Genomic DNA, 22,500 nt, shown 5'->3' with positions numbered 1-22,500 from the left:
ACTAGAGACGGGACAGTAGCACGGCTGTGTTGGTCTGTCCTTTATCCTACCTTGTCTGCTTGTCCGTCTGTGTGTCCTGTGTTGTTGTGTGCGTGACTAGAGACGGGACAGTAGCACGGCTGTGTTGGTCTGTCCTTTATCCTACCTTGTCTGCTTGTCCGTCTGTGTGTCCTGTGTTGTTGTGTGCGTGACTAGAGACGGGACAGTAGCACGGCTGTGTTGGTCTGTCCTCTACCTTGAGGCAGGAGGATGTTCTGTCTTTGTTTATGGGTCAGCTATGCAGCAGCTTGTTCTGCTCTTTATGTCTCTACTCCTCTTTACTTTGATGCTGTTGTTTGTTTGTTTCATCTTCGTCACAGCTTTGTTCATAGAATTCAGCCATTTATCCCTGAGCTACTTTTCTTGTATATTATATAGGATTGCTGGAAGTGTTATAAAATAGAGATGAAGGAAGAATACCTGACAAAGTCACTGTAAATGAGGACTACATTCAAATTACACATTGACCCTTGAGGGTTCCCCAAAACCAGTGGGCTGTACCAATGTAGATATTTTCAACTCTACGGGGGTGCCACTGCCAACGTTAATAACTCTAATAACTATGGGGCTCCCCAGCATGCTAGAACACCCCTGCTGCTGGAAACCATTCTTAGATCAACCACTGTAGCTCCTCGGCTGCTTGTTTTAACAATGGAGCATGACAGTCCCTTTGTGAAGCCCCTCTATTCAATGTGTGTTTGTTTACGCCCAGGCTTGATTTGAGTCATGTTTTGACGTAAGATATTCATCCCTGCTGAGTCCCCTCAGACACAACAACAGTATCATCACTGAGGCACAGCACACAGCCACACACTTCTGAGAGACTAAAACTTCCCACTGGGCAGAGACGCCAATTCAGCATCTATTCTACATTGGTTCAATGTAATTGCATTGATATGACCTGGAAACAACGTTGATTCAACCAGTGTGTGCCCCGTGGGGAGAGAGAGAGGCATAATATATTGATACTACTATTGTGACCAGCAAACATTTCCTCAAACCATAAAAAGAGAGGCACGTAAAGGAATAAGATACATTTTCCCTAGACGGTCCTTTCTCAGGAATGCTGCCATCTCCTACGGTATCCAGCATGTCCAAGGATGTAGCATCCTAGGCTTAGTTCCATCCTAGTAAATCTGGCAGCAACGTTTGTGTATGTGCATGTGTGTGTGTGTGTTGACTGTGTCTAAACGCCCCTGTAGGGACCAGTTAGACCACGGCTCCGTTCAGTCATAACGTGACCAGTGTGAGTTCCCTGTCCTCTGTTCTCAACACACTGACTGGCTGGGCTGCTGGGGCCAGGACACATACATAACTGAGTATCCAGAGAAGAGGGCGAGTCCTCTGTTCAGCTCTTTCATTCTGTACCTGTACTGTCCCTATACTGTACCTGCAGTGTCCCTGTACTGTCCCTGTAGTGTCCCTGTAGTATCTATGTAGTGTCCCTGTAGTATCTCTGTAGTGTCCCTCTAGTGTCCCTGGAGTGTCTCCGTTGCTCTCACGTCCTCACAGAGTCTCCTGTGATGTCACTGTGTGACCGTGCTGTTGATGCCAGCAGCTTTTTTCCATAGATACCTCTCCTCCCCGCCCTCCTCCGCCCGGTTCCCCTCCCGCCCCACCTGACAGTCCTCTGGTCCCAGGTCAGACACTATCTGGCTGAGAGAGAAAGTGCGTCAGCCAGCCAATTTACAGCAGTCCCCAGTGGGTGACCTCCAGGAGAGAGCTATGAGACACAGGAAGGAGGGTAGGAGGCAGAATGTGTGTGTGGGTGTGTGTGTGCATGTGTGTGTGTGTGTGTGTGTGTGTGTGTGTGTGTGTGTGTGTGTGTGTGTGTGTGTGTGTGTGTGTGTGTGTGTGTGTGTGTGTGTGTGTGTGTGTGTGTGTGTGTGTGTGTGTGTGTGTGTGTGGATTGCAACAACAGAAGAAGGGGACCCTGGCCAGACTCTTATTTTCTACCCCAGACTTCATGGCATTACTCTTGACTGAGATCCAACCACCTGTACTGATACAACACTCTAAAACTCATACTGTTATTTCCTACCACAGAGCAGGAATACTGAGCTTCGTACAATATACATGCACAATAAAACGTTAAGTAGGCCAAGATGAATCAGATGAAATACTATCTGGGCAGCAGCAGCTAGGAATCTACCATTTATCAGAACACTACAGGCAGCTCTTAGGCCTCAATTCTGATATTTAGCAAATTAGCTTTTTGTATTCCTTCATTTTTGATCTGATAATGTATCTCACCTCATTCCCCTCGCTGTCTCTCTCTGTCTCTCTCTCCCCCATTCTTCTTTTGTTTTCTGTCTCCCTCTCCTCAAATCTCAAACTTGTTATCTTGAACATCTCTGCGTCTCTTTCCCCACTATACTCTCATCCCATCTTCTACCCCTTTCTTTGTCTCCACTCCTCATCTCCTCTCTCTTTCCGTTTCCCCCTCATCATCTCCTTAATATACTCCTTTATCTTACATTGCTCCTTTTATATCCCTTCACTCCATCTCTCACACTCTCCATCTCTCTCTCTCTCTTTCTCCCTTTCTCTCTCTCTCTCTCTTTCTCCCTTTCTCTCTCGCTCTCACTCTCTCGCTCCCTTTCTCTCTCTATCGCTCGCTCTCTCTCTTTCTTTCTCCCTTTCTCTCTCTCTCTCTCGCTCGCTCTCACTCCCTCCCGCCCTCCCTCCCTCTCGCTCTCTCACCCTCTCCCTCCCCATCTCTCTCTCTTTCCACTCTCCTCCAGTCTTTGTGTGTCCGGGCACACTGCTGCGTGTACAGGCGGCCAGCTCGCTGCAGGAGGCAGAGCATCAGTCGGGGGCGTGGTGTAAGGACCCCCTGCAGTCAGGTGACCGGCTCTATGTCATGCCTTGGACTCCCTACCGCACCGACATGCTGTATGAGTACGCCTCCTGGGAGGACTTCAGACAGAACCGCGCCACCACCACCTACAAGTGAGCACCGCCTCTGCCCCCCCGCCAGTTCACATCAAATAATCCCTCTGCCTCTGCATTGATTTATTTGAATACTGCTGTAGATGGATGGTGAATGGCAGTGTGGGTTCCATGGGGTCCTGTGGTGATCTGTAGACCACTGGTGGGGCACCTCAGGGGTCAGTGTGAAGTCCAATTAATTTAGTGAAATACATGTTTTTTCTTGTGCTCCATGGGATGGAGAAGTATGAGAACCACTGTTCTAATGTATGTGATCATACTGTTGGTCTCTTTGGACATGTGCTTATGAGCAGGTCATCGCCCAAAAGCTCATGGGTTATTGATTTTCCTGTCATATTCTGACCACCCACTTCTTCCCCTCCTATAGGTTGCCGAACCGTGTTGATGGCACAGGCTTCGTGGTATACGATGGCGCCGTGTTCTACAATAAGGAGCGCACACGCAACATGGTCAAGTATGACCTGCGCACACGCATCAAGAGCGGCGAGGCCATTATCGCCAACGCCAACTACCACGACACATCGCCCTACCGCTGGGGTGGGAAGAGCGATATCGACCTGGCGGTGGACGAGAACGGGCTGTGGGTCATCTACGCCACAGAGTCCAACAACGGACGACTGGTGGTCAGCCAGGTGGGTGGAGGAGAGGAGGATGGAGGGAATAGAAGAGTGTGAAGAGGAGTGTAACAGGATAATGGAGGGAATAGAAGAGTGTGAAGAGAAGTGTAACAGGATGATGGAGGGAATAGAAGTGTGTGAAGAGAAGTGTAACAGGATGATGGAGGGAATAGAAGAGTGTGAAGAGGAGTGTAACAGGATGATGGAGGGAATAGAAGTGTGAAGAGAAGTGTAACAGGATGATGGAGGGAATAGAAGAGTGTGAAGAGGAGTGTAACAGGATGATGGAGGGAATAGAAGAGAGAGGAGTGTAACAGGATGATGGAGGGAATAGAAGAGTGTGAAGAGGAGTGTAACAGGATGATGGAGGGAATAGAAGAGTGTAAGAGGAGTGTAACAGGGGGATGGAGTTGGACTGGACATTTCTAAGCTCAACTAAAATAGGCCTAATGGTTTATTTATTTATTTCATAAATACACTTTCTTGTGTTTATCACCGTAACACCAGGATTGAGCGTTTAAGAATGGGTGATATTCTGTAGTTTCTTCTGTAGTTTGAGATATATTTATGGTTACCATCACCCATCCCCCCCCCCTCCTCCCAGGTGAACCCGTACACCCTGCGCTTCGAGGGCACCTGGGAGACCAGCTTCGACAAGAGGCTGGCGTCCAACGCCTTCATGGCGTGCGGCGTGCTCTACGCCGTGCGCAGTGTCTATCAGGACGACGACAGCGAGGCCGGCGGGGATCTGATCCTTTACGCCTACAACACGAACCGTGCCCGGGAGGAGCCCGTCCACATCCCCTTCCCTAACCCCTACCAGTACGTCTCCTCTGTGGACTATAACCCCAGAGACAACCAGCTCTACATCTGGAACAACTATAATGTTCTGAGATACCCGCTGGAGTTCGGACCACCGGACCCCACCACTGGTGAGTCAACGCAGAGTCCTGAGATGTGTGTGTACAGTGGACCTTTATTTCTGGTATAATTTGTCCATTGATGTCAGTTGTAGTCGGATATTTGCACAAATGCAAATCACCACCTGTTCGCCCTCTTGTACGTACCTTGCTTTTTCAGATTAATTATCCATTGTGTTTTGGGTGAATATTTTAGCGATGCAGGCCTATCTGGAGTTAGTATTTGGCCCTGAGAGGGAGGGAGAGAGAGAGAGAGAGAGACAGAGGCAGACAGACAGTCTTGTCCCAGTGTTGTTAGAGGAGACTGGGTGTTTGATCAGTTGAGATTTTGTAGTTGGGATGTGTTACTTCTATGGATGCATTACAGTTGGTTGTTAATGTCGGTAGTGACTTCTGTCATATACATTTGATCAATAATTGACATCCTCCTTTCTTCTTCCTTTCTTGCCGTGCACGCCCCCTCCCCTCTCCAAGGTTAGTGATAGGAACACTGAAAGAGTAATATATAGATATATTAAAGTAGTTTGTGCCGTAATTATTATCCGGAGAACTTTTGAACTCAACTTCTGAGAGATGTAACATTTACATGCCTTTCTCTCTTTTATTCATGCTCTGGTTTTGTCTTGGTCTATTCCCCTCTCACCACTTTCATTATATCTCTTTTCTTTTATTTCCCTGTTTTTGTCTCTCACTTTCGCTTTCCCTATTTATATCTTTGACTTTATTTTGACTTTATTTTGACTTTATTTTGACTTTATTTTGTCATCCTCAGTGATTTTATTTATACATGTGCTTTATTATGTGTTTTAAACTAAACTAAATCACCCCCCCCCCCCCCCCCCCGTCTCTCTCTCTTCAGGCCCTCTGACGACCACTCAGGTGACCAGCACCACTCCAGCCCGACCTTTCACCTCCAGTTCTAGCCCTGCTACCACCCGCCCCCTGGCCCCCACCTCTCACCCCATTGGTGCTATCAACAAGGGCCCTGACCTGCGGCCAATCACAGCCACCGTACCAGTCACCAGGCGGCCTCCCCGCCCACCCGTCCAGGGCCCGGAGCCCCAGGTGTGTGAGTCCAGAGTGGCCAGAGGGGTGCAGTGGCCCTCCACCCAGAGAGGAGAGACTGTGGACCGCCCCTGTCCTAAAGGATCACTAGGTGGGGACTGACTATTACCGTGTTTCCTGTATGTATGAGTGTGTGGTTATTTGAGGTGCCGTGTGTGGTTGTGCGTGCATGTGTGTCTGTGGTTTTTGTTAGTTTTTTGTAGGTGCTCAAGTACACTTGTGAATATACATACATGTGCTTGTGTTTTCTTCTTCATTTGTGTGTATTTCTGTGTGTGTGCGTACACGTGTGTGTTTCCCAGTGTGTCTCTGTTTCAGTCTGTGTGTGTGTGTTTTCCAGTGTGTCTCTGTTTCAGTCTGTGTGTGTGTGTTTTCCAATGTGTGTCTCTGTTTCAGTGTGTGTGTGTGTGTGTGTGTGTGTGTGTGTGTGTGTGTGTGTGTGTGTGTGTGTGTGTGTGTGTGTGTGTGTCACTGTTTCAGTGTGTTTGTGCTGCAGCTCTTGTTTTTCCCTGGCTGGCTGTGTTGTCTCCCCCTCTCCTCTCCTGTCCCACTGTTAGTCTCAGCAGCAGGCTGGGTCCCAGAGGATTCCCTCTACATGAAAGCCCGTCCTTCTCTCCTCTCCAAATGAAAGAGTCGTCTCACAGCGAAACAGAGATAGCCAAGTGAAAGTGGGGAATAATGAAATGAAAGACTGAACAAAACAGGATAGACCTTCCTTCATGCTAGCTTCTATAACTTCAAACATGCAAGCATCAAATATCCCTCTCGAGTTCCAGAAAATAATAGAATATCTTCTACCACCACTCCCCCCTCCATCTCTTCTTGCTTTTCTGTGTTCTTTCTCTCTCTCTCTCTCTCTCTCTCTCGCTCTCTCTCTCTCTCTCTTTCTCTCTCTCTCTCTCTGACAACAACAGTAACGCTAAATTAGCAGCTGGCTTAATTGCCATGTCTTGGCAGAGATTTCAAACCCAATCTGCGCTAGATGGAGGAGAGCGGGGGGGGGGGGGGTACTTCTGCTCTGATTCCTCCACTGCTGTGTTGTCTCTCTGTCTTCTCCCTTCTTCTGTCTCCCTTTATCTCTCTTTCTCTCTTCTCCCCTCTCTCTTCTCCCTTCTTCTGTCTCCTTCTCTTCTCCCTCTCTCCTTCTCTTCTCCCCTCTCTTCTGTTGTTCCCTGTATGGAGCTGTTTGTGTAGCAGCAGTGGAAAGACCCTTCCTTGGTTGATCCCAGTGTGTTGTCCTCTCTCTGAACTCTCCTAACTAAACTGAAAACTTAGCTGAAAACGAGGGGTGGCGGGAGGTCCCTCCCTTGAGGTGTTATTCTTGCAGATGAGAGACGATGCCTGATGGCGCTGTCTTTGCTGTGCATGTGAGTGGAGCGGTATGTGTATGTGTGGGGGGGGGGGGGGGGGGGGTCTGTGTGTGTGTGTAGCGCACGTTTGTGTGAATTTGTGTTCCTTTAAAGCCATGTTCTTATAGCCAACTCATTTGAAAGCCTACCCCTCCCTCATCGTTCTTTCTCTTTCTGTCCTACCCTCCATTATTTAACCTTTCCACTTCTGCCCCATTTTCTCTCACACACTTCCTCCTCCCTCCTCCCTCTCTTTTCTCTCCTCCGCCGAACCACTCAAAGTATTGCATATTTAAAGTTCATTTCATTTACTCTTTTTTTATCTGTCGTACTCTTTGCCCTGTTCCTTTTCTCTTTAAAATCCATTTCTCTATAATTGCCCAATACCTAATGCTTATTATCTCTCCATCCCTCTCTTCCTCCCTCCATCCCTTTCTCCCTTCCTCCCTGGCCCTCCCAGGCATCGCCTCGTTCCAGTGCTTGGCGGCTCCGGTCATGTGGAACCCTCGGGGCCCTGACCTCAGTAACTGCACCTCTCCCTGGGTCAACCAGGTAGCCCAGAAGGTAAGACCTCCACCTCTATTAGTCCCTCTGTTGGGGGCCTCTGGCCCTGCCTCTGGCCCTGGGTGTCTGTGTCCATATGCACACTGCCATTAGCATGTCTCCAAGGCTCTCCTGATTAAAACCCATCACCACCATATCACCAAGGTTTTCACTCATTAGAATGACTCATTTCAACTAGACCCATATTCAAATGCATCCACTCTTCATCCTCCACTATCTATAGTTAGTCATTCACCCTATGGAAGGCCATTAATGTCAATATGATGGAAATACTATTTTTATTGAGTATATTTAAAGTATATTAAAAGATAATTGAGTTACAACTAATTTATTAAGTATATTTAAAGTGTATTTTTATAAAAAAAACGTGAGTCTACTCCGCACCCTCAACTTACCACTCTCAACCATCAGCAACCCCCAACACACACTCCTCTGTGTAGTACCCAGTGGTGGAAATGTGTGTCTCTGTGTAGATAAAGAGTGGTGAGAATGCTGCCAACATAGCTGGGGAGTTGGTGAACCACACACGGGGGCGGATCCACGCTGGTGATGTCAGTTCGTCAGTGCGTCTGATGGAACAGCTGCTGGACATACTGGATGCCCAGCTTCAGGCCCTGCGGCCCGGCAACAAGGAGTCAGCCGCACGCAACTACAACAAGGTAGAAGACACACACGTACAAACACACACCACACACACACACACACACACACACACAAACACACACACTCACACATAGACACATTCACACACACTCACAGACAAACTGAACTGGGTGTTTAAAAATGCACGCTAACAGACCCATAGTGTGTAACATCCCTCTAGACTTGCAGTTTGCCATTGTTTTGGTGTTACAGTACCCTATAGAAGTGTACTGTAACACTATTGTCCTCCCTCCTCTCAGCTCCAGAAGAGAGAGAGGACCTGTCGGGCTTACATCCAGGTAACCTTCCCCTTTAATCCCCACACTTTAAATTGACAATATCTTCTAGCCTACCAGTGTACTGACTACTGAGAATAATGTGGGAAAGATAACCCCTAGCCTGTAGTAGACGTATGTGTGTACTGTATAGGATTCCTTTAGGCTGAGATATATCATGTAATGTGTTCAGAATCATTCTAGTTTCAGGTGGAGTGTGGTGCAGCGGTGTGTGTGTGTGTGTGTGTGTGTGTGTGTGTGTGTGTGTGTGTGTGTGTGTGTGTGTGTGTGTGTGTGTGTGTGTGTGTGCGCTGTATGGCTGATATCTCTCTGGATGCCTGAAATGTGTCTGTAATATTTCCTCAGGCTGCTGCTTTCTTTGTAGGTTTTCCTCATGTTCATAGTATCTCTCTGAAATGTGGGCGGAGTAATAGAAGCAGTAATAATGTTTCAGTGACATAACTCAGCTAGGTTTCACTGTAATGTTACTATAGTGATTTACAGTGCCTTTCGAAAGTATTCGGCCCCCTTGAACTTTGCGACCTTTTGCCACATTTCAGGCTTCAAACATATAGATATAAAACTGTATTTTTTGTGAAGAATCAACAACAAGTGGAACACAATCATGAAGTGGAACGACATTTATTGGATATTTCAAACTTTTTTAACAAATCAAAAACTGAAAAATTGGGCGTGCAAAATTATTCAGCCCCCTTAAGTTAATACTTTGTAGCGCCACCTTTTGCTGCGATTACAGCTGTAAGTCGCTTGGGGTATGTCTCTATCAGTTTTGCACATCGAGAGACTGAAATTTTTTCCCATTCCTCCTTGCAAAACAGCTCGAGCTCAGTGAGGTTGGATGGAGAGCATTTGTGAACAGCAGTTTTCAGTTCTTTCCACAGATTCTCGATTGGATTCAGGTCTGGACTTTGACTTGGCCATTCTAACACCTGGATATGTTTATTTTTGAACCATTCCATTGTAGATTTTGCTTTATGTTTTGGATCATTGTCTTGTTGGAAGACAAATCTCCGTCCCAGTCTCAGGTCTTTTGCAGACTCCATCAGGTTTTCTTCCAGAATGGTCCTGTATTTGGCTCCATCCATCTTCCCATCAATTTTAACCATCTTCCCTGTCCCTGCTGAAGAAAAGCAGGCCCAAACCATGATGCTGCCACCACCATGTTTGACAGTGGGGATGGTGTGTTCAGCTGTGTTGCTTTTACGCCAAACATAACGTTTTGCATTGTTGCCAAAAAGTTCAATTTTGGTTTGATCTGACCAGAGCACCTTCTTCCACATGTTTGGTGTGTCTCCCAGGTGGCTTGTGGCAAACTTTAAAAGACACTTTTTATGGATATCTTTAAGAAATGGCTTTCTTCTTGCCACTCTTCCACAAAGGCCAGATTTGTGCAATATACGACTGATTGTTGTCCTATGGACAGAGTCTCCCACCTCAGCTGTAGATCTCTGCAGTTCATCCAGAGTGATCATGGGCCTCTTGGCTGCATCTCTGATCAGTCTTCTCCTTGTATTTGTATGAGCTGAAAGTTTAGAGGGACGGCCAGGTCTTGGTAGATTTGCAGTGGTCTGATACTCCTTCCATTTCAATATTATCGCTTGCACAGTGCTCCTTGGGATGTTTAAAGCTTGGGACATCTTTTTGTATCCAAATCCGGCTTTAAACTTCTTCACAACAGTATCTCGGACCTGCCTGGTGTGTTCCTTGTTCTTCATGATGCTCTCTGTGCTTTTAACGGACCTCTGAGACTATCACAGTGCAGGTGCATTTATACGGAGACTTGATTACACACAGGTGGATTGTATTTATCATCATTAGTCATTTAGGTCAACATTGGATCATTCAGAGATCCTCACTGAACTTCTGAAGAGAGGGGCTGAATAATTTTGCACGCCCAATTTTTCAGTTTTTGATTTGTTAAAAAAGTTTGAAATATCCAATAAATGTCCTTCCACTTCATGATTGTGTCCCACTTGTTGATTCTTCACAAAAAAATACAGTTTTATATCTTTATGTTTGAAGCCTGAAATGTGGCAAAAGGTCGCAAAGTTCAAGGGGGCCGAATACTTTCGCAAGGCACTGTACGTTGCTATATGAGCCTTGGCTGTGTACTGTTCAGTACAGTATGATATCTCTGGCTATGTGTAAGGGGTCATTTGATAGTATGAAATGATCCTGTGTGTGATATCATAGCATGTAGGATGTATCTCTACATATGAATGATTTCTGTCATCCTGCAGCATATGTGTTCCTTAACCTGTCTGTTGTGCATTAGAACAAAATACATAGAAATCTGCAGGGGTGTACGATCTATTCAAAGTCTGCTGTGTTGTAGTGTGTCACTAGAGCACCCTTGTTTAGCATTGGTTGTACTGTAACTTATGAAGCAACACACATGTAATACAGTATATGGTAAATATAAATAATTAGAATGGTTTTAATAGGTTTAGTGTAAGGGGAAATGTATGGTGATGTATGGTACGGGGAAGGGAAAATGTATGGTGATGTATGGTACGGGGAAATATATGGTGATGTATGGTACGGGGAAGGGGAAATGTATGGTGATGTATGGTACGGGGAAGGGAAAATGTATGGTGATGTATGGTACGGGGAAATGTATGGTGATGTATGGTACGGGGAAGGGGAAATGTATGGTGATGTATGGTACGGGGAAATGTATGGTGATGTATGGTACGGGGAAGGGGAAATATATGGTGATGTATGGTACGGGGAAGGGAAAATGTATGGTGATGTATGGTACGGGGAAATGTATGGTGATGTATGGTACGGGGAAGGGAAAATGTATGGTGATGTATGGTACGGGGAAGGGAAAATGTATGGTGATGTATGGTAAGGGGAAATGTATGGTGATGTATGGTACGGGGAAGGGAAAATGTATGGTGATGTATGGTACGGGGAAATATATGGTGATGTATGGTACGGGGAAGGGGAAATGTATGGTGATGTATGGTACGGGGAAATGTATGGTGATATATGGTACGGGGAAATGTATGGTGATGTATGGTACGGGGAAGGGGAAATGTATGGTGATGTATGGTAAGGGGAAATGTATGGTGATGTATGGTACGGGGAAGGGGAAATGTATGGTGATGTATGGTACGGGGAAATATATGGTGATGTATGGTACGGGGAAGGGGAAATGTATGGTGATGTATGGTACGGGGAAATGTATGGTGATATATGGTACGGGGAAGGGGAAATGTATGGTGATGTATGGTAAGGGGAAATGTATGGTGATGTATGGTACGGGGAAGGGGAAATGTATGGTGATGTATGGTAGGGGGAAATGTATGGTGATGTATGGTACAGGGAAGGGGAAATGTATGGTGATGTATGGTAAGGGGAAGGAGAAATGTATGGTAAGGGGAAGGGGAAATGTATGGTGATGTATGGTGTTGTATGGTACGGAGAAATGTATGGTGATGTATGGTACGGGGAAGGGGAAATGTATGGTGATGTATGGTACGGGGAAGGGGACATGTATGGTGGTGTATGGTAAGGGGAAGGGGAAATGTATGGTGATGTATGGTACGGGGAAGGGGAAATGTATGGTGATGTATGGTAAGGGGAAATGTATGGTGATGTATGGTACGGGGAAGGGGAAATGTATGGTGATGTATGGTAAGGGGAAGGGGAAATGTATGGTACGGGGAAGGGGAAATGTATGGTGATGTATGGTACGGGGAAGGGGAAATGTATGGTGATGTATGGTAAGGGGAAATGTATGGTGATGTATGGTACGGGGAAATGTATGGTGATGTATGGTACGGGGAAATGTATGGTGATGTATGGTAAGGGGAAATGTATGGTGATGTATGGTACGGGGAAGGGGACATGTATGGTGATGTATGGTAAGGGGAAGGGGAAATGTATGGTGATGTATGGTAAGGGGAAATGTATGGTGATGTATGGGAAGGGGAAATGTATGGTGATGTATGGGAAGGGGAAATGTATGGTGATGTATGGTACGGGGATGGGGAAATGTATGGTGATGTATGGTAAGGGGAAGGGGAAATGTATGGTACGGGGAAGGGGAAATGTATGGTGATGTATGGTACGGGGAAGGGGAAATGTATGGTGATGTATGGTAAGGGGAAGGGGAAATGTATGGTGATGTATGGTACGGGGAAGGGGAAATGTATGGTGATGTATGGTACGGGGAAATGTATGGTGATGTATGGTAAGGGGAAGGGGAAATGTATGGTGATGTATGGTAAGGGGAAATGTATGATGATGTATGGTATGGGGAAGGGGAAATGTATGGTGATGTATGGTAAGGGGAAATGTATGGTGATGTATGGTACGGGGAAATGTATGGTGATGTATGGTAAGGGGAAGGGGAAATGTATGGTGCGGGGAAGGGGAAATGTATGGTGATGTATGGTAAGGGGAAATGTATGGTGATGTATAGTACGGGGAAGGGGAAATGTATGGTGATGTATGGTACGGGGAAGGGGAAATGTATGGTTATGTATGGTGCGGGGAAGGGGAAATGTATGGTGATGTATGGTAAGGGGAAATGTATGGTGATGTATAGTACGGGGAAGGGGAAATGTATGGTGATGTATGGTACGGGGAAATGTATGGTGATGTATAGTACGGGGAAGGGGAAATGTATGGTGATGTATGGTAAGGGGAAGGGGAAATATATGGTGATGTATGGTGCGGGGAAGGGGAAATGTATGGTGATGTATGGTAAGGGGAAATGTATGGTGATGTATAGTACGGGGAAGGGGAAATGTATGGTGATGTATGGTAAGGGGAAGGGGAAATGTATGGTAAGGGGAAGGGGAAATGTATGGTGATGTATGGTAAGGGGAAATGTATGGTGATGTTTGGTACGGGGAAATGTATGGTGATGTATGGTAAGGGGAAGGGGAAATATATGGTGATGTATGGGGAAGGGGAAATGTATGGTAAGGGGAAGGGGAAATGTATGGTGATTGTGTGAAGAGCATAGAAGTGCAACTGTAATTCTCTCCCTTCCACTGTACAATGAAGAATACTCAATTGACCCTGTGCGTGTCATACAGGCTTGTATAGTACAAGTGAATCACACGATGAATCAAACATACAGGCCTGTATAGTACAAGAGAATCACACGATGAATCAAACATACAGGCCTGTATAGTATAAGAGAATAAACATGATGAATCAAACATACAGGCCTGTATAGTACAAGAGAATCACATGATGAATCAAACATACAGGCCTCTGTTATAAATTGGATAACAGGTCAAACGTCTACTATAAGAGTAGAGCAGCAGAAAATGTCATGTACAGCAGTAGCATGTGTAATGTAATGTACATCAGTAGCATGTGTAATGTAATGTACAGCAGTAGCATGTGTAATGTAATGCAGTGTAATACAGCAGTGTGAACCTTAGCGCCCCCTCTCGGTTGCCAGGCGGTAGTGCAGACAGTGGACAACCTGCTGCGTACAGAGGCTCTGGAGTCGTGGCAGGACATGAACACTACGGAGCAGGCCCACACCGCCACCATGCTATTGGACGTCCTGGAGAAAGGAGCCTTCCTATTGGCCAACAACATGTACGGCAACCGCTTCACCGACCGGGCCCCCAATATCGGTAAGAAATAGGGGGAAATGGAAGCAGTGGGGTACATGCATGTGTGTGATTAGTAATTGTAATTAGTAGCATTAGTAATTCCAGTAGGAGGATAGGTTGAAGAGCAGGGCATGCTAAATATCCTGGAAAAGCAGAACAACTCTAACCTTTTGTTCCCACACGCCTGTGTGTGTATCTTAGATCTGGAGGTGCACGTGTTGAACACAGAGATGGACCTTCAGGACCTGTCCTTTCCTCAGAACTACGTGAGCGACAGCACCATCCAGCTCTCCGCCTCCACCATCAAACAGTACAGCCGCAATGGTCAGTAACCTTATCACGGTCATCACATCACAGTCAAACCCTACAGCGCTCCCGTTCACTTCATGACCTGAGTTATGGGCTCAGTGATCTCCCGTTCACTTCATGACCTGAGTTATGGGCTCAGTGATCTCCCGTTCACTTCATGACCTGAGTTATGGGCTCAGGGATCTCTGTCAATGTTTCCATTTGCATTTTCATGCGAGTCCAAAGTAATCTGCATGCAGTTGACCAAGTTATTGTTTCATAATAACAGGCCAATCAGATTAATAAAAGCGCTGAGACCATTTCTTCCTTGATGGTTTCCTAACAACACTCCTAATAGAATAGCTGGAGAGGCGTGTAGATGACTATCACCCACAGCCTGACAGAGCAATCTCAGCTCTCTCTCTCTCTCTCTTTCTCCCTTGCTCCGTCTCTCCACCATCTTATACCCTTCTCTCATCTCATCTCCCGCTTCAAGCCCCCCTCCTCCTCCCCCTCTCCCTCCCTCCAGTCCTCCACCCATCCCTCCCTCCAGTCCTTCACCCATCCCTCCCTCTCCCCCTTCTCTGTTTTCTGTCAGCGCTCGGCTCTGCAGTGGGATCCAGATTAGAATGATTGAAACAAACGCACATGAAAAATTCATATGGAATAATAGGAGATCTGTGAATGCTTGAGGGATGAATGTTCCATTGCCCTCCACATTAAATCTCCCCTCTTTCCCACCAGTCAAAATGAAACGGTTCTTACCATCATTCTAACCTTCACTAACTCTCTCTCTCTCTCCCTCTGTCACTCTGCCTCTCTCCCCTTCCTCCTTTCCCCCTTATCATTCCCCCTGTCCTCTCTCGATATTTCTGTCTTCTCTCTTTACTATTCCTCCTTTTCCTCTTTCTCTTTTCTCTCTCCTTCTCCCTTCCCCTCTTTATGTTCTATCTCTCTCTCTCTTACTCTCTCTCCTTCCCCCTTCCCCTCTTTATGTTCTATCTCTCTCTCTCTTACTCTCTCTCCTTCCCCCCTTCCCTCTCCTTTACCTCTTTATGTTCTATCTCTCTCTCTCTCTTACTCTCTCTCCTTCCCCCTTCCCCTCTTTATGTTCTATCTCTCTCTCTTACTCTCTCTCCTTCCCCCTTCCCCTCTTTATGTTCTATCTCTCTCTCTGACTCTCTCTCCTTCCCCCCTTCCCCTCTTTATGTTCTGTCTCTCTCTCTGACTCTCTCTCCTTCCCCTCTTCCCCTCGTTATGTTCTATCTCTCTCTCTGACTCTCTCTCCTTCCCCCTTCCCCTCTTTATGTTCTATCTCTCTCTCTGACTCCCTCTCCTTCCCCCCTTCCCCTCTTTATGTTCTATCTCTCTCTCTGACTCCCTCTCCTTCCCCCTTCCCCTCTTTATGTTCTATCTCTCTGTCTGACTCTCTCTCCTTCCCCCTTCCCCTCTTTATGTTCTATCTCTCTCTCTTACTCTCTCTCCTTCCCCCTTCCCCTCTTTATGTTCTATCTCTCTCTCCGACTCTCTCTCCTTCCCCCTTCCCCTCTTTATGTTCTATCTCTCTCTCCGACTCTCTCTCCTTCCCCCTTCCCCTCTTTATGTTCTATCTCTCTCTCTGACTCTCTCTCCTTCCCCTCTTCCCCTCTTTATGTTCTATCTCTCTCTCTGACTCCCTCTCCTTCCCCCTTCCCCTCTTTATGTTCTATCTCTCTGTCTGACTCTCTCTCCTTCCCCCTTCCCCTCTTTATGTTCTATCTCTCTCTCTTACTCTCTCTCCTTCCCCCTTCCCCTCTTTATGTTCTATCTCTCTCTCCGACTCTCTCTCCTTCTCCCTTCCCCTCTTTATGTTCTATCTCTCTCTCTTACTCTCTCTCCTTCCCCCCTTCCCCTCTTTATGTTCTATCTCTCTCTCTGACTCTCTCTCCTTCCCCCCTTCCCCTCTTTATGTTCTATCTCTCTCTCTTACTCTCTCTCCTTCCCCCCTTCCCCTCTTTATGTTCTATATCTCTGTCTGACTCTCTCTCCTTCCCCCCTTCCCCTTTTTATGTTCTATCTCTCTCTCTTACTCTCTCTCCTTCCCCTTTCCCCTCTTTATGTTCTATCTCTCTCTCTGACTCCCTCTCCCCCTTCCCCTCTTTATGTTCTATCTCTCTCTCTGACTCTCTCTCCTTTACCTCTTTATGTTCTATCTCTCTCTGACTCTCTCTCCTTTCCCCCTTCCCCTCTTTATGTTCTATCTCTCTCTCTTACTCCCTCTCCTTCCCCCTTCCCCTCTTTATGTTCTATCTCTCTGTCTGACTCTCTCTCCTTCCCCCCTTCCCCTCTTTATGTTCTATCTCTCTCTCTGACTCCCTATCCTTCCCCCCTTCCCCTCTTTATGTTCTATCTCTCTCTCTCTGACTCTCTCTCCTTCCCCCTTCCCCTCTTTATGTTCTATCTCTCTCTCTTACTCTCTCTCCTCCCCCCCTTCCCCTCTTTATGTTATATCTCTCTCTCTTACTCTCCCTCCTTCCCCCCTTCCCCTCTTTATGTTCTATCTCTCTCTCTGACTCCCTCTCCCCCCTTCCCCTCTTTATGTTCTATCTCTCTGTCTGACTCTCTCTCCTTCCCCCTTCCCCTCTTTATGTTCTATCTCTCTCTCTGACTCCCTATCCTTCCCCCCTTCCCCTCTTTATGTTCTATCTCTCTCTCTCTGACTCTCTCTCCTTCCCCCTTCCCCTCTTTATGTTCTATCTCTCTCTCTTACTCTCTCTCCTTCCCCCCTTCCCCTCTTTATGTTCTATCTCTCTCTCTTACTCTCCCTCCTTCCCCCCTTCCCCTCTTTATGTTCTATCTCTCTCTTACTCTCTCTCCTTCCCCCCTTCCCCTCTTTATGTTCTATCTCTCTCTCTGACTCTCTCTCCTTCCCCCCTTCCACTCTTTATGTTCTATCTCTCTCTCTGACTCTCTCTCCTTCCCCCCTTCCCCTCTTTATGTTCTATCTCTCTGTCTGACTCTCTCTCCTTCCCCCCTTCCCCTCTTTATGTTCTATCTCTCTCTCTGACTCTCTCTCCTTCCCCCCTTCCCCTCTTTATGTTCTATCTCTCTCTCTTACTCTCTCTCCTTTCCCTCTTCATGTTCTATCTCTCTCTCTTACTCTCTCTCCTTCCCCCTTCCCCTCTTTATGTTCTATCTCTCTCTCTGACTCCCTCTCCTTCCCCCCTTCCCCTCTTTATGTTCTATCTCTCTCTCTGACTCCCTCTCCCCCTTCCCCTCTTTATGTTCTATCTCTCTCTCTGACTCTCTCTCCTTTACCTCTTTATGTTCTATCTCTCTCTCTGACTCTCTCTCCTTCCCCCCTTCCCCTCTTTATGTTCTATCTCTCTGTCTGACTCCCTCTCCTTCCCCCTTCCCCTCTTTATGTTCTATCTCTCTCTCTGACTCCCTCTCCTTCCCCCTTCCCCTCTTTATGTTCTATCTCTCTCTCTGACTCCCTCTCCCCCTTCCCCTCTTTATGTTCTCTCTCTCTCTCTCTGACTCCCTCTCCTTCCCCCCTTCCCCTCTTTATGTTATATCTCTTTCTCTTACTCTCTCTCCTTCCCCCCTTCCCCTCTTTATGTTCTATCTCTCTGTCTGACTCTCTCTCCTTCCCCCCTTCCCCTCTTTATGTTCTATATCTCTCTCTGACTCCCTCTCCTTCCCCCTTCCCCTCTTTATGTTCTATCTCTCTGTCTGACTCCCTCTCCTTCCCCCTTCCCCTCTTTATGTTCTATCTCTCTCTCTGACTCCCTCTCCTTCCCCCTTCCCCTCTTTATGTTCTATCTCTCTCTCTGACTCCCTCTCCCCCTTCCCCTCTTTATGTTCTCTCTCTCTCTCTGACTCCCTCTCCTTCCCCCCTTCCCCTCTTTATGTTCTATCTCTCTGTCTGACTCCCTCTCCTTCCCCCTTCCCCTCTTTATGTTCTATCTCTCTCTCTGACTCCCTCTCCTTCCCCTTCCCCTCTTTATGTTCTATCTCTCTCTCTGACTCCCTCTCCCCCTTCCCCTCTTTATGTTCTATCTCTCTCTCTGACTCCCTCTCCTTCCCCCCTTCCCCTCTTTATGTTATATCTCTACCTCTTACTCTCTCTCCTTCCCCCCTTCCCCTCTTTATGTTCTATCTCTCTGTCTGACTCTCTCTCCTTCCCCCCTTCCCCTCTTCATGTTCTATCTCTCTCTCTGACTCCCTCTCCTTCCCCCCTTCCCCTCTTTATGTTATATCTCTACCTCTTACTCTCTCTCCTTCCCCCCTTCCCCTCTTTATGTTCTATCTCTCTGTCTGACTCTCTCTCCTTCCCCCCTTCCCCTCTTTATGTTCTATATCTCTCTCTGACTCCCTCTCCTTCCCCCTTCCCCTCTTTATGTTCTATCTCTTTGTCTGACTCTCTCTCCTTCCCCCCTTCCCCTCTTTATGTTCTATCTCTCTCTCTGACTCCCTATCCTTCCCCCCTTCCCCTCTTTATGTTCTATCTCTCTCTCTCTGACTCTCTCTCCTTCCCCCTTCCCCTCTTTATGTTCTATCTCTCTCTCTTACTCTCTCTCCTTCCCCCTTCCCCTCTTTATGTTCTATCTCTCTCTCTTACTCTCTCTCCTTCCCCCTTCCCCTCTTTATGTTCTATCTCTCTCTCTGACTCCCTCTCCCCCCTTCCCCTCTTTATGTTCTATCTCTCTCTCTGACTCTCTCTCCTTCCCCCCTTCATGTTCTATCTCTCTCTCTCTTACTCTCTCTCCTTCCCCCTTCCCCTCTTTATGTTCTATCTCTCTCTCTTACTCCCTCTCCTTCCCCCCTTCCCCTCTTTATGTTCTATCTCTCTCTCTTACTCTCTCTCCTTCCCCCTTCCCCTCTTCATGTTCTATCTCTCTCTTACTCTCTCTCCTTCCCCCTTCCCCTCTTTATGTTCTATCTCTCTTACTCTCTCTCCTTCCCCCTTCCCCTCTTTATGTTCTATCTCTCTCTCTGACTCTCTCTCCTTCCCCCCTTCCCCTCTTTATGTTCTATCTCTCTCTTACTCTCTCTCCTTCCCCCTTCCCCTCTTTATGTTCTATCTCTCTTACTCTCTCTCCTTCCCCCTTCCCCTCTTTATGTTCTATCTCTCTCTCTCTTACTCTCTCTCCTTCCCCCCTTCCCTCTCCTTTACCTCTTTATGTTCTATCTCTCTCTCTCTCTTACTCTCTCTCCTTCCCCCTTCCCCTCTTTATGTTCTATCTCTCTCTCTGACTCCCTCTCCTTCCCCCTTCCCCTCTTTATGTTCTATCTCTCTCTCTTACTCTCTCTCCTTCCCCCTTCCCCTCTTTATGTTCTATCTCTCTCTCTGACTCCCTCTCCCCCCTTCCCCTCTTTATGTTCTATCTCTCTCTCTCTCTTACTCCCTCTCCTTCCCCCCTTCCCCTCTTTATGTTCTATCTCTCTCTCTGACTCCCTCTCCTTCCCCCCTTCCCCTCTTTATGTTCTATCTCTCTCTCTTACTCTCTCTCCTTCCCCCTTCCCCTCTTTATGTTCTATCTCTCTCTCTGACTCTCTCTCCTTCCCCCCTTCCCCTCTTTATGTTCTATCTCTCTCTCCGACTCTCTCTCCTTCCCCCCTTCCCCTCTTTATGTTCTATCTCTCTCTCTGACTCCCTCTCCTTCCCCCCTTCCCCTCTTTATGTTCTATCTCTCTCTCTGACTCCCTCTCCTTCCCCCCTTCCCCTCATTATGTTCTATCTCTCTCTCTGACTCTCTCTCCTTCCCCCTTCCCCTCTTTATGTTCTACATCTCTCTCTTACTCTCTCTCCTTCCCCCTTCCCCTCTTTATGTTCTATCTCTCTCTCTGACTCTCTCTCCTTCCCCCCTTCATGTTCTATCTCTCTCTCTCTTACTCTCTCTCCTTCCCCCTTCCCCTCTTTATGTTCTATCTCTCTCTCTTACTCCCTCTCCTTCCCCCCTTCCCCTCTTTATGTTCTATCTCTCTCTCTTACTCTCTCTCCTTCCCCCTTCCCCTCTTCATGTTCTATCTCTCTCTCTGACTCTCTCTCCTTCCCCTCTTTATGTTCTATCTCTCTCTCTGACTCTCTCTCCTTCCCCCCTTCCCCTCTTTATGTTCTATCTCTCTCTCTTACTCTCTCTCCTTCCCCCCTTCCCCTCTTTATGTTCTATCTCTCTCTCTTACTCTCTCTCCTTCCCCTCTTCCCCTCTTTATGTTCTATCTCTCTCTCTTACTCTCTCTCCTTCCCCCCTTCCCCTCTTCATGTTCTATCTCTCTGTCTGACTCTCTCTCCTTCCCCCCTTCCCCTCTTTATGTTCTATCTCTCTCTCTGACTCCCTCTCCTTCCCCCCTTCCCCTCTTTATGTTTTATCTCTCTCTCTTACTCTCTCTCCTTCCCCCTTCCCCTCTTTATGTTCTATCTCTCTCTCTTACTCTCTCTCCTTCCCCCTTCCCCTCTTTATGTTCTATCTCTCTCTCTCTTACTCTCTCTCCTTCCCCCTTCCCCTCTTTATGTTCTATCTCTCTCTCTTACTCCCTCTCCTTCCCCCCTTCCCCTCTTTATGTTCTATCTCTCTCTCTTACTCTCTCTCCTTCCCCCTTCCCCTCTTTATGTTCTATCTCTCTCTCTGACTCTCTCTCCTTCCCCTCTTTATGTTCTATCTCTCTCTCTGACTCTCTCTCCTTCCCCCCTTCCCCTCTTTATGTTCTATCTCTCTCTCTTACTCTCTCTCCTTCCCCCCTTCCCCTCTTTATGTTCTATCTCTCTCTCTTACTCTCTCTCCTTCCCCTCTTCCCCTCTTTATGTTCTATCTCTCTCTCTTACTCTCTCTCCTTCCCCCCTTCCCCTCTTCATGTTCTATCTCTCTGTCTGACTCTCTCTCCTTCCCCCCTTCCCCTCTTTATGTTCTATCTCTCTCTCTGACTCCCTCTCCTTCCCCCCTTCCCATCTTTATGTTTTATCTCTCTCTCTTACTCTCTCTCCTTCCCCCTTCCCCTCTTTATGTTCTATCTCTCTCTCTTACTCTCTCTCCTTCCCCCTTCCCCTCTTTATGTTCTATCTCTCTCTCTTACTCTCTCTCCTTCCCCCTTCCCCTCTTTATGTTCTATCTCTCTCTCTTACTCTCTCTCCTTCCCCCCTTCCCCTCTTTATGTTCTATCTCTCTCTCTCTCTTACTCCCTCTCCTTCCCCCCTTCCCCTCTTTATGTTCTATCTCTCTCTCTGACTCCCTCTCCTTCCCCCTTCCCCTCTTTATGTTCTATCTCTCTCTCTTACTCTCTCTCCTTCCCCCTTCCCCTCTTTATGTTCTATCTCTCTCTCTGACTCCCTCTCCTTCCCCCCTTCCCCTCTTTATGTTCTATCTCTCTCTCTGACTCCCTCTCCTTCCCCCCTTCCCTCTCCTTTACCTCTTTCTTTTCTCTCTCTCTCTGTCTGACTCGCTCTCCTTATTATGCTCCCTTCACACACTATTTCGGTTTCTTTTTTCTCTTTTTCCTTTCCCTCTCTCATTTCCCCTCTCTATCTTTCTCTCTTCTTCTATCTCCCGCTCCCTGTCTCTCTCTCTATCCCTGTCTCTCATCTCTCTCTCCCTGTCTCTCATCTCTCTCTCCCTGTCTCTCATCTCTCTCTCCCTGTCTCTCATCTCTCTCTCCCGCTCCAGGCCAAGTCAAGGTAGTGTTTGTTCTTTATAAGAACTTGGGCTCCTTCCTGTCTACGGAGAACGCCACGGTGAAGATGGAGCTGGAGGTGGCACCGGGGGAGCGGGGATTGGCGGTCAACTCCCACGTCATCGCCGCCTCCATCAATAAAGAGTCCAGCAGAGTGTTCCTCACTGAGCCGGTGGTGTTCACACTCAAACACTTACAGGTATACACTTACAGATACATTTAATGTCATACGCTTACATACTTACAGAACGGCTCATAATAATGCCCGGAACATAGCAAATGGAATGGCATCAAACGCATGAAAACCATGTGTTTGATGTATTTGATACCATTCCATTCATTACGCTCCAGACATTACCATGAGCCCATTCACCCCAATAAAGGTGCCACCAACCTCCTGTGACTCACACACATACAGTCCACAAACTCTCCCATACACACAAAACACTCCCATATACACAATGCACTCCCATATACACAATGCACTCCCATATACACAATACACTCCCATACACACAATACACACCCAT

The 22,500-nt window shown here is 47.1% G+C and overlaps 1 protein-coding gene across 2 annotated transcripts in view; it reads left to right on the top strand.

Moving 5' to 3' along the window:
- The window catches only part of adgrl1a (adhesion G protein-coupled receptor L1a), a 236,538-nt gene that overhangs the window by 188,683 nt on the left and 25,355 nt on the right, over positions 1-22,500 (top strand). Inside the window, exons 5-14 of one of the 2 annotated variants that reach the window (XM_090193898.1) lie at positions 2,784-2,991; positions 3,359-3,623; positions 4,213-4,540; positions 5,388-5,684; positions 7,403-7,506; positions 7,980-8,165; positions 8,409-8,447; positions 13,873-14,053; positions 14,234-14,356; positions 21,964-22,169. In XM_090193898.1, coding sequence (XP_090050024.1) covers positions 2,784-2,991; positions 3,359-3,623; positions 4,213-4,540; positions 5,388-5,684; positions 7,403-7,506; positions 7,980-8,165; positions 8,409-8,447; positions 13,873-14,053; positions 14,234-14,356; positions 21,964-22,169 — 1,937 coding nt within the window. Of the gene's footprint in view, positions 1-2,173; positions 2,992-3,358; positions 3,624-4,212; positions 4,541-5,387; positions 5,685-7,402; positions 7,507-7,979; positions 8,166-8,408; positions 8,448-13,872; positions 14,054-14,233; positions 14,357-21,963; positions 22,170-22,500 lie in introns of those variants that run through there. The other variant, XM_090193897.1, reaches the window with a different exon arrangement.

Source organism: Oncorhynchus mykiss, chromosome 12 (genome assembly GCF_057628025.1).
Source record: "Oncorhynchus mykiss isolate SJ-2025 chromosome 12, ASM5762802v1, whole genome shotgun sequence".
NCBI lineage: Eukaryota > Metazoa > Chordata > Actinopteri > Salmoniformes > Salmonidae > Oncorhynchus > Oncorhynchus mykiss.
Note: the sequence above shows the minus strand (reverse complement) of the source record. Positions and strands in the feature narration are given on the sequence as shown.